The sequence below is a fragment of the Onychostoma macrolepis genome, chromosome 09 (genome assembly GCF_012432095.1).
Source record: "Onychostoma macrolepis isolate SWU-2019 chromosome 09, ASM1243209v1, whole genome shotgun sequence".
In the NCBI taxonomy this organism is placed as follows: Eukaryota; Metazoa; Chordata; class Actinopteri; order Cypriniformes; family Cyprinidae; genus Onychostoma; species Onychostoma macrolepis.
In genome coordinates, this window is record NC_081163.1 from 22,690,640 (window position 1) to 22,702,876 (window position 12,237).

At 39.4% G+C, this 12,237-nt stretch overlaps 2 protein-coding genes across 4 annotated transcripts in view; one reads left to right on the forward strand and one right to left on the reverse strand.

The window, feature by feature from the left end:
- The window catches only part of LOC131547042 (coiled-coil domain-containing protein 148-like), a 190,659-nt gene extending 183,124 nt beyond the window's left edge, over nt 1-7,535 (reverse strand). Inside the window, exons 1-4 of the mRNA XM_058787291.1 lie at nt 7,455-7,535; nt 6,780-6,834; nt 6,362-6,462; nt 1,197-1,300 (exon numbers count right to left, since the gene is read on the reverse strand). Coding sequence (XP_058643274.1) covers nt 1,197-1,300; nt 6,362-6,462; nt 6,780-6,834 — 260 coding nt within the window. The 5' untranslated portion in view covers nt 7,455-7,535. The remainder of the gene's footprint in view (nt 1-1,196; nt 1,301-6,361; nt 6,463-6,779; nt 6,835-7,454) is intronic.
- Nucleotides 7,536-7,643: 108 nt separating this feature from the next.
- Nucleotides 7,644-12,237, forward strand: part of LOC131546961 (plakophilin-4-like) — a 180,248-nt gene continuing 175,654 nt past the window's right edge. For all 3 annotated transcript variants that reach the window (XM_058787113.1, XM_058787121.1, XM_058787122.1), the window contains exon 1: nt 7,644-7,780. The gene's annotated coding sequence lies outside the window, so the exon portion shown is untranslated. The remainder of the gene's footprint in view (nt 7,781-12,237) is intronic.

The window sequence follows — 12,237 nt, forward strand, 5'->3', positions numbered from 1 at the left end:
GCTCAGTCCCATCGCGGCTTTGCACTTGGTTCTTATCAATCATTATACATTTTTTAATTCATTTATAATGTTATGTTTTAATATACATGCTGCTAACTCGGAAATTTCAAGATATGCGAGCAAAAAATGCTCCTGACACTTAAGCAATACGACACGAGCAAGAGTGCTGTTTTTGTTTAGTTTCTGTGTTAGATACAAATCCGCGTTGGTTTGGGCGAATCACTGATTCACTGAGCCATTCATAAAACAGTCATTTGATTCACTCCTGAAGGATTCAGCCGTTTTGAAAGAATCATTTGAATGACTCAGTGATTCAAACACGAACATCTGCCACCTGCTGGTCATTTTTAAGTTTCCCGTCTTAAAAGTAGGCATATTACATTATTTTCCAACATATTTCTATATTCAGAATTTAGTATTTAAAACATTAATCTCATAACATTATTTATGTAATTATAAATACAGTCTAAATTAATAAATGCCGCATCTAAATGTCACTTCATGCAGCTTCTGTGCAGTGCTAAAATGAGTTTTGTTTAGATCATTTCATGGATAACAACAGCCAGTCATTCATTCACATTAATTAAGTATTCAGAGAATAATATTGTCTGTTTTCACTTACATTTATTTATTACATTTTGATTCATTTTGTAGAATTGAATTATAAATTAAGCTGGTATAGTATCGTAAGACATTTTTATGGTATGGTGACAACCCTATTATACACCACATTCCTTGTTTCAGTTTAACCTAATTCCCACATTTCCTCCGTCGAGTTTAATATCTTTTTTTTTTTAGATTGTTTGTTCAATCATTCATTCATACAGTAGGCTAGGCTAGCGTCACTGGAAAAGACGCCTAGTTGGTACGACAGGGTCACAGAGCATTTTCTTGAAAAGGAACGTAGGGCAGAATTTACGTATAAATAAATGGACAATTTTTATGAAGTAGGCCGAAAATGAGCTTCCCCTCTTTGAAAGACCAGCAGCCGCCACTGGTTAAGACCCATTGCTTTTTCTGGGTGTTAAACAATGGTGCAAATACAAGTATATTGACAACAGCAGAACTTAAATCCCCTTGCATGGTTAATTTTTAAACACTCTCCTCCCATAAATTTTGTGACTGAAAGTGAAACAACAAAGTGAGCCACAAAAACGATGCCCACGCTTCAGTTTTAGCATTCACAGGTGTGCTACCTGGCTATATTGAGTCTGTGATGCTCCTGGAACCACACTTGTCTATGCAGTCTCAAAACACTCCTTTCCTTATTCACCTGAGCTGCATCCAACACCTTCTGCACCTGAAATACACACAAACTCATTTTAGCCGGTTTTACTTTCATAATGTGACATAAAAGTCAAAGATATTCAATATTAAATCAATAAGTAAATAGCGATGGTGGACATGATTTTATCCATCTGGAACTGACTGAACAGTGAATAAATGTGAAACAATGCCAGTACTCAGATTTGGGAAAGTTTTAATAGTCATTGCGATTGCGACAGGATACACAATGTACTGCATACCACCAGCTGTATACTGTGTGCGGTAGAGGTTGTACAGTACTGTCATTGGAACTATATTTAAACCAGCTAATACAGTCCAAAGTGTGGAAAAAGAAATTCAGATTCTCTTGCCAAAATCCACAGAGACATACAACAGGGTAAAACAAGGGTTTATGACAGTTTAAAACATTGACAGTGTTTTTACAAGATGGAGAAACTGCCTACCCTACCTTTAACATGTAGGGATAATCACATGAGAAATCAAATTTGCCTTGACCTGTACAGGACATGTAAGAGGTTTTTGTACCATTAAAACATCCTGCAAGTTAATAACTTAAAACATCATCCTCATTATAAACACGGCATTTAATCAATTTTCAAAAATGGTTTGTTTGGATATTGTTCGAAACCATGATTCGGAAGTTCGTCCATGAAGACGCCAAAAATTGGGACAAGTGGCTGGAACCCCTCTTGTTCGCTGTGCGGGAGGTCCCGCAAGCCTCCACGGGGTTTTCCCCCTTCGAGCTTCTTTATGGGCGTCAGCCCCGCGGGGTGCTGGACGTCCTGAGAGAAACTTGGGAGGACGGGCCTTCTGATAGCCGAAGTGAAATTCAATATGTGCTGGACCTGAGAACAAAACTCCACACTTTGGGGCGGCTGTCAATGGAGAATTTGTTACAGGCCCAGGACCGGCAGAGCCGGCTGTACAACCAGGGGACCAGGCTACGTAAATTAGGAGGATCTTGGGCCAGAGGTAAGCACCAAGCCACAATCTCTAGCTCTGGCCCCTGGCGGTGACCACCTCTCACCCTCGCAGCTCGCTGATGTAGCTAAGCTACAGGCCGCGTTTGCGGATGTGTTCTCGGCCCTGCCGGGGCGAACCAACCTCATACAGCACCACATAGAGACCGAGCCGGGGGTGGTGGTTCGCAGCCGGCCATATCGTTTACCGGAACACAAAAAAAAGGTAGTTCAGGCAGAATTAGAGGCAATGCTAGAGATGGGAGTAATAGAGGAGTCCCACAGCGATTGGGCGAGCCCGATAGTTTTGGTACCTAAAACGGACGGCTCTGTACGATTCTGTGTGGATTATCGCAAGGTGAATGCTGTGTCGAAGTTCAACGCATATCCAATGCCGCGAATCGACGAACTGCTTGATCGGCTAGGTACAGCTCGATTTTATTCGACACTGGATTTAACTAAGGGATATTGGCAGATCCCCTTATCACCTTTATCCAAAGAAAAAACAGCCTTCACAACGCCGTTCGGATTACACCAATTCGTTACGCTTCGTTCGGGTTATTCGGGCGCCGCCACGTTTCAGCGCCTCATGGATAAAATTCTGCGGCCGCATGCAGCATATGCCGCTGCATATCTGGATGACATTATCATCTATAGTAACGACTGGCAGCGGCATATGGGGCATTTGCGGGCCGTACTGAGAGCGCTGAGGGGGCCGGACTGACGGCTAACCCGAAGAAGTGTGCGGTTGGGCGTGTGGAGGTCAGGTATCTGGGCTTCCACTTGGGCCACGGGCAGGTGCGTCCCCAAATTAATAAGACCGCAGCGGTTGCGACCTGCCCGAGACCCAAGACCAAAAAGGAGGTGAGGCAGTTCCTGGGGCTGGCGGGATATTATAGAAGGTTTGTACCTAATTATTCGGACCTCACCAGCCCGCTGACTGACCTCACTAAAAAGGAAGCGCCCGATCCGGTCCAGTGGACGGAGCTGTGTCAGCAGGCTTTCACCCAGGTAAAGGCTGCTCTGTGTGGCGGACCGCTTCTGCACTCTCCTGACTTTTTTCTCCCCTTCTTGCTGCAGACAGATGCGTCGGACAGGGGGCTTGGGGCTGTCCTGGCCCAGGAGATAGAGGGTGAAGAACGAAGAAGTGGAAGTGGCTGATCAAAGACTCACCAAAGTGCTGTGAACTTATGTTTATTTGAAAGTGCCTGAGTGCACAACCTTTATTTTGTGGACTCTTAATAAATTTCCCGAGCCTCAGTCACGCCGACTCCGACTTCTTCCTTCCTTCTTCCGAACTTTGTTACAACGTCCATTGTCTTATGCGCCATTTTATGTTTCTGCCGGTGGATGCCCACACTCCAGGTTGCTTCTGGCAACATATCCAGGAGAGAGTATAAGTTTTGAGTGCGCACACGTAAGCCTAATGTAAACACGTAGAGCACATCTGTTTTGTGTGAGAGTGAAGAGAATTCTGCGAGCGGAGACATTTGTTGCACTCTCGCATTACAATAATGCATTCTGGACACTTGTCATTAAAATAACGCCATAGAAACCACCTCAAACGAGCTATTAAAATGAGAACAAAGTCGTGTCTGAAAGCTGCAATTGTGTTTTTTGTTTAGTTTTTTTTAATTAAAGGAGAATATCGTGTTTTTCCATGTGCGCTCGACCATTTCCGTTGGTGGTGCTCAAGCACTTGATGAGGTCGGCACATCCTTTGCGCCGTCCACCCAGTCGTCATCAGCGGAAAAACCCCTCTCTACCACTGCGTCGATTGGTTATTTTCACAGCTAGAACGTGATGTCTGCGCAAATGGGTTTTTAAATGCCAGTCACAGTTTTAATGTATTTCTTATTTTGGTATTTCAATTTCTGGTATGAAAAAAAAAAACATAATTGAAATGCAGGACGCAGCTTACGTCTTGCGGGACGCGGGACAAAGCTCCCAATTTCGGGACTGTCCCGCAAAATGCGGGACGGGTGGTCACCCTAGGGCTCAGTGATGTCACACGGGCAAATGCATTTGTAAATGACTGCCTACTGCCTACCCTACCTTTAACATGTAGGGATAATCACATGAGAAATCAAATTTGCCTTGACCTGTACAGGACATGTAAGAGGTCTTTGTACCATTAAAACATCCTGCAAGTTAATAACTTAAAATGTCATCCTCATTATAAACACGGCATTTAATCAATGTCCAAAAATGGTTTGTTTGGATATTGTGGGCTCAGTGATGTCACACGGGCAAATGCATTTTGACAAGCCAAACATGTCAGTCTCTAAGTAACATGTATTTCATTTGAGCAACAAAATAAACTACACAAAAAGAATTAAGCCCATTTTTTAAGAATGTTTTTTTTTATTTTTATTTTTATTTTTTAATCTGGCCCCAGTTTCCTGTTTTGAGTTAAAGCAATGCTGTAAAAATTGTGTATTGTCCCTGCATCACAGAAACTGTTTTTGAATAGGTGTTTGTGGGGATTTTTTTGTTTCAATGTAAAATTAATGTAAGCTTGGAAGAATGGACAGGTCTTGCTGAGCTCCCTTGAAAGAATTATATTACAGGTACAACTAAATATGAAGGTAAATAACTTAAATGTCTTTACAAATAAATGTTTTTGTTTGCTTTGAAAATTACTTTGTTCCAATGAATATACCTTTATATCTTATATTTTCTTAATTTATTGCATTGTTAATAACAATGTTTTAGTGCAGGATTTCTCATTGGGTGCGATACTTCCCTCTAGTAACAACTTGCAAAAGAATATGGTTTGCAACATTCTAACTCTGTGTCTACACTACCCACAAAACTCTAATTTGGCAATCAGTGACAAGCATTTTAAATTTAATAAATTTATACGATATTACGATAATAATAACGACGATAGCTTTCTTTCGGAACATGCAACACAACTTCTTGTTCAAGCTCTTGTTCTGTCCAGACCGGACTACTGCAATGCTCTCTTGGCAGGTCTTCCAGCCAGTTCCATTAAACCTCTACAATTAATCCAAAATGCCGCTGCAAGATTAATCTTTAATGAGCCGAAAAGAACACACGTCACACCTCTGTTCATCAATTTGCACTGGCTACCAATAGTTGCTCGCATTAAAATTCAAGGCATTAATGTTTGTCAACAAAACCACCACTGGCTCTGCACCCCTTTACCTAAATTCACCACTTCAGACTTATGTGCCCTCTAGAAGCTTGCGTTCTGCAAGTGAACGACGCATTATTGTACCATCCCAAAGAGACACAAAATCACTTTCACTGACTTTTTCATTAACCGTTCCCTCCTGGTGGAATGACCTGCCCAACTCAATCAGACCAGCTGAGTCCTTAGCCATCTTCAAGAATTGGCTAAAAACACATCTCTTCCATCTTTATTTGACCCTCTAACTCTAGCACTCTATTCTAATTCAGGTTTATCTATCTGTCTTCTTTGTATCTATCTGACCCTCTAACACTAGCTTTCTTTTTTTTTATTCTATCTACTTGTTTTCTTTATAAAAAAAAAACAACAACACTTGCTATGTGTACTAACCGAGACTTGTCATAGTGCTTGCATATTGTTGCTCTTTTGTTGGTTTTGATTATTTCTATTGTCCTCATTTGTAAGTCGCTTTGGATAAAAGTGTCTGCTAAATAACTAAATGTAAATGTAATAATAATAATAATAATAATAATAAAAATATACTATTGGTAGGGATGGTTAGGTACCTGGAAAATGGATGGGGGGACCTGGGCCAAAAAAAAGTCTCTTTACAGTTTTAAGTGATGTCTTTCTCTTATCTGTACAACCAAAAATGACTGAGTATTTTAAGATCTTTCGTTTTAAGTTACTTCTGAAGTTCATAGCACCTTCGCTGACTCCAAAAGTTTAAACTCTCATAAAGGATGATTGCTGGGCCAGTCTGAATTATTTATTTATAAATGTATTTTAATTATTTATCAATCAAAAATTGAACACAAATAAAAAAAAAGGAATGTATTTTATAGGAGATATGTCAAGCATGATCAAAGAAAATGGACTCTGCCTGCAAAACTACCCAAAATACCCTTTTCTGCACTGTAACAAAGGCGTGGCAAAAGGTACCCAACACATTCATTACCTTCTGTTGAGAGAGCTGAGAGGAAAGGCGTTTGGTCTCTAGCATGTCCTGTAGTCGCTCATATTGGACCACTTTACATTTTGAGTGTCCCAGCAACTTTTCTATGTGATTAAAAAAAACACACACACATTACAATAAGCAAAGGAGTGTGCACGTAATTAATACATGGTTAAATGTAGTCAATTACATGTCAGTCAATACATAGTTTATGTCTGAATTTATATTTATAGTCTGTGCACAGAACAACACTAAACTCTAGAATTCATGAATGTCTGTACAGAAGTGGCACTGCAGGCAGTATTACCCTTATAGATACACACTTTTCTGCAGCTCAAAGTTGCTGAGGGGAATGAATGACAGATGGTGCTGACTGATCATTTTCTGGATAAAATGTTAAAGTCTGATCACAGCTGCCTACCTTTGTCTTCAGAGCAGTGGTTTGTGACAAAAGAACAAACATCTCTGCTACTCATCTATGAATAATTCAGAAGAACAAAATGCAAATATGATTACAAAGTTGAGCTGAATAATGACACTATTGCCTAGTATAGCTATTACTAAACTTGTTTGTGGAGTCTGTAATATTGATAGTTATTGAACAGAAATGAAACAACACCTAACTAAATTGAACTGATGCCAATAGCACTACTGTCGCTGCTTTACAGCTACAATTCAAGTAGTTTCTTAATTGATGAATTTGTTAACACTGTTATTAATGTGAAGTTGGTTTGATTGTGACTTGACTTGATAAGTAACTAAGACGTGAAGAGAACCGCTTCAAACAATACAGTAAAAGACCATGATTGTTTATATCCCTTTCGATTGTCCAAATTAACTAAATATCATTTACAATGAGATTTTCTCTGAATAGCTTTACACATACAGTGTCCAGCTGACAGTATTATCCACGATGTAAAGTGATTAATTTACCGAATTAATTTACAGAAATTATGTAAATCTAACGTTTTTCTTTTTAAACATATTAAAATCTTTCTTTGAGTTTGTCAAAGTACTAGTAACTAAAAGGAAGAAAATAACTTAAAACAGCACACCTAAGCCCTAACGCAGAATAAAAGCATATTAAAACTATTACCTTAATGGTTCTGTTGCAAAGACTGTTACTTGTGCATCCCGCGTAACCATGGAAACAGTTTTCTCCTCTCCTATTGGCCAATTCAACAACACAGCCGACCAACCAAGCTTCCGCTCTACCCGGTGTGGGCCAATGGCGTGCGGGGCTTAAATTCCAGGGTGCGCTGACGTCATTCGCATTCAGCTTGTCCGGAGTGCGGCGCAGCTCCTGGAGTATGGCAATGGATTCACGGAACTAACAAATGAGCTCCGACAGAGGAGAATACTTTTTCTCCATGAGCTTTGATATTTAAACATATTGGCTGGATTAAACAAGTGCTCCGAAAGGTAACGAGTACGCATTATTATTCGTATTTTGACAACCTAAAGTGGGACTTTATTTAATGCGGAAAGTTTGAGCTGGCTGTTGATGAGTGGAGTTAACGGTAGGCGAAAGAACTACGATAACTTTTTTCTTTCTTTTTTTTTTTACGGCTGGAGATGGAGGTCAGTGCATGAGGAGGAGGATATTACGTTAATGCTATCTTAATCTGTCTCCTGTGACTTATCTCAGCTAGCCCACACACATACCTTTCACTAAGAGAGTCCATTCTGTGTAGCCTGTACTAGATGTTACTCGTCTGTTTTATTTTTCTCAGTCAGAGTGCACGTGTTAGTGGGTATGAATATCTGTTTGCTGAAGGTGAGTGGAGGGTGTTAGTGAGTTGGGCCAGGTGAGCACTGTGCAGGAATTCCGGGAATGTGTGGGTTTCAGGGGGCGGAGCTAAAAAAACCTCTTACCTAATATACTTTCATACTCTGGTATTGACCATAACATGGTCCATAATTGTCCTGCGAGATGATGATAGGTTCAGGAAGTTTCTGGTTATAATAATTAGAATAGTGCATCAGTTAAAAAAAAATAATAAAATAAATAAAAGTCTCATTTACCTTAAAATAGACTGAAGAAAAGTTTTGCCTTTAGAGTCTCTAGAGAGTGTGGGTCAGCCTGTCCTGTATGCCAACTGTGACTTGTTTCTTGTTTAATCCAGGTTCTCATCTCCTGTACTGCCCACTTTGCATCTCACAGACCACCTCAAGTTTATACAATTTAAATCTAAGGAGAGGCTGGAGCAGATAGTGACACTAAAGGGGTGTCAGCTAAGGGATAACAGTGTTGACAGACAGTGAAAACCACACTTGTATACGACTTAGTTTCAGTAGTCTATGTTTTATATGCCCCCCCACACACACACAAAATGTGTTTGTATGTGAGTAAACAGCTACTTATGCCATTTAACTCTGTGTCTTAGTTTCAGCTGAGGTGGAAATCCCTGCCATTGGCACTTATGTATTTTCTGCAATTAATGCACCCTGCAGATGATGTGGAATTGTTTATTATTATTATTATTAAAATTATTGATTAACACAGAGCAAATCTAGGTTACGATTACGTGATGTTTTCTGTGCTACGCCATCACAAAAGCTTGTCATTTGAATGCAGTGTTTCCCCTGCCATTATATTAGGGGGGTCGCCGTGATTTTTCCAAGTAAGACATGTTCCTGGATCAACATCTTTTGTTGATCCTGGATCAACATTACTGTCCAAAAATACAGACTTAACCCAATCCCTACCCATAATTTATTCCTAAATTCAGTGGGAAATGATAGCTGATTAACAAGGGTGTAGAAGCACTTAACCCTGATCATAAGCCTAAAACTGCAATTTCCTGAAAAGTTATCCCCTCAATTCTGATTGGTTGATTGGAATGTTGTTCCAGGATGACCAAGGATGTTTATCCAGGAACATTTTGTACTTGGTGAAATCACGTTCACCATATTAGGGGGGCGCCCCGCTTGAAGATCAATTTATTTTCTCTATAGCGCCAGATCACAATTCATTTAGGGTGCTTTCACACTAGCACTTTTGGTGCGCACCCAGGTTCGATTGACGCCAGGGTTCGGTTTGTTTGGATGATGTGAACGCTGTCTTCCGAACTCGGGTGCACACCCGCAAACCGTACCCGAGTCCGCTTGAAAAAGGTGGTCTGGTACGGTTCATGTGAACTCCGGTACGGTTCGCTGCTGATGTGAACACAATCATACCAAATTGCGGAAGTGAACCGCTATTAATGACGTATTATTTTATAAAAATGTGTGTTTGTGCGTGTTTCACTCACTTTCCTGACGAGCGTGACTGACGCACTGCAAGCAGAAAGCTGTATGTCTCATTTCTGTTCGCCTTCAGTGTTCTTTAGAGCATTTGCAGTACATTCGTAAGACAGACGTAAGTGCCGTTATGCACTGAAGCTTTGTAAACCAAACAAATGGTTCAAAACGTCAATATATAAGTCCAGAGAGTAATGTTATGCATTTTACCGCGTTCTCCTGCGCCGTCGTTACACTTGGGTAAAGTTGGTTTTATATTCACACATTCACAACGTTCACACATTTCCGCGTTCAATAACTTTCTAATTATATGTGCAATAAAGTTATTTTTTTTGCAAATTCTAATCAGCGACATCATTGTCAACCTACTATATTTTTTCACAATCGATCAAAATGGGCAAGTATTGTTTTAATGTCATACTTACTTGCGAATGTCCGCTGAATGTCCAATGTAGTGTGGTTAACAAAGTAATTGAATGCAGAAGTCCGAATGTGCCAATATAAAACCAACTTTACCCAAGTCGTCGTTGCTAACGGGTAAACAGCTGCTGACTTGATGACAAATGAACCGCGGTTCGGACCCAAATAAAATAATATGAACGCAGTCCAGCAGGGGCCCAGCCAACATTCTATCATGGGGCCCATGTGGGCCCCATACGGGCTGTAAATATGGGCCCTACATGGGTTTGTCCATGGGTTCCATGTGGGCCCCATCTGAATCAGCCCATATGAATCTCACATGGGGCCTGACTGGGGCCCATGTGGGCCCCATACAGGCTGTAAATATGGGCCCTACATGGGTTCAATGTGGGCCCCATCTGAATCTCATATGGGGCCTGACTGGGGCTAATGTGGTGCCCAAATGGGCAACACATACAAGACCCATATTGGTCCCACTTATGAAGCACATGTGGGATATACTAGGGCCCAGTATGGGTACTGGACTGGCCCCACATAGTGTATATGAGTGTTTTGATTAGGTTTTTTTGAGGCATCTCACCTGGACAGTATAATTATAAATAATTATTTACTATATTGATAAAAGCAACATCAGTATTTCAGTTAGTTTAATGTCAGTTTTAGGAATGAACATTCCACTCTTTATTAATCTACAAACTCGCAAAACATGAAAGTGTGCAATTTGAAAAATCATATATTAAAATGTTGTACAGGTTCAATATAATACTTTATTATCATTTTCTGACACATTTGTTATACTTTAACATTAACATTAACATTTTGATAAGCCAACAGGGTCATACCATCTCAACAACTGGTCTTATGTAACTAATCTTACATAACATAAAAATTGACAGTTAACAGTTAAAAGCTTAATTCACCCAAAAATGAAAATTATTTCATCATGTCACTCCAAACCCATAAGAAATTAATTAATTTTCAGAACACAAATGAAGATCTTTTTTTTCTTTTTTCTTTTTTTCTGAGCGATTTCTGTTGCTCCATTGAAAGTTTACTTCCCCAAAACTCTGATGCTTCAAAACATTCATAAAGAGATTGTAAAATAAATCCATATGAATCGAGGGGTTTAATACAAGTCTTCTGAAGAGACATGATCACATTATATGGTAAACAGATTTATGTTCAGCTTTTATTTGCATATAAACATTGATCAGTGAATATATAAAGAAGTTCAACGGTACTTGCATGAGAACAAACTTCATTGGTTCTCACACTTCAAGCAAGCAGGCTTGACTTTCCGTTTATTAAAACATCATTGTCCGCTGATCAGTGTTTATATGTGCACAAAAGCATAAATTATATCTGTTCATTTAAAGTGACTGTCTCTTCAGAAGACTTGGATTAAACAGCTCAATTCAAATGGATTTTTTGTATGATCTTTTTAAGAACATTTAAAAGTGTGAGTTTTGGGATTAGACTTCAAAATATCTTCATTTGCGTTCCAGAGATGAATGAAAGTCTTATGGGTTTGGAACAAGTAAATGAGGGAGAGTAAATGACAGAATATTCACATTTGGGTGAACTATCCCTTTAAGAAACATCAGTGCTCTTCTAAATTTGACACACTGACACAATGAAGAAACACAAACACAACAAACTCACCTGAACTTACAGTATAATAATAAAATATATGTGACCCTGGACCACAAAACCATATACGGGTAAATTGTTCGAAATTGAGATTTATACATCACCTGAAAGCTGAATAAATAAGTAAATAAGCTTTCCATTGATGTATGGTTTGTTAGGATCGGACAATATTTGTCTGAGATACAACTATTTGAAAATCTGGAATCTGAGGGTGCAAAAAAATCAAAATATTGAGAAAATCACCTTTAAAGTTCTCCAAATTAAGTTCTTAGCAATGCATATTACTAATCAAAAATTAAGTTTTGATATTTACAGTAGGAAATTTAAAAATATCTTCATGGAACATGATCTTTACTTAATATCCTAATGATTTTTGGCATAAAAGAAAAATCAGTAATTTTGACCCATACAGTGTATTTTTGGCTATTGCTACAAATATACCCCAGCGACTTAAGACTGGTTTTGTGGTCCAGGGTCACATATTCTGTCTCAAAAACTACACAATTTAGAAACAAACAAAAAAAACAACAACACAAACTGGTAACACTCCTGGAGACAGTCTTTCT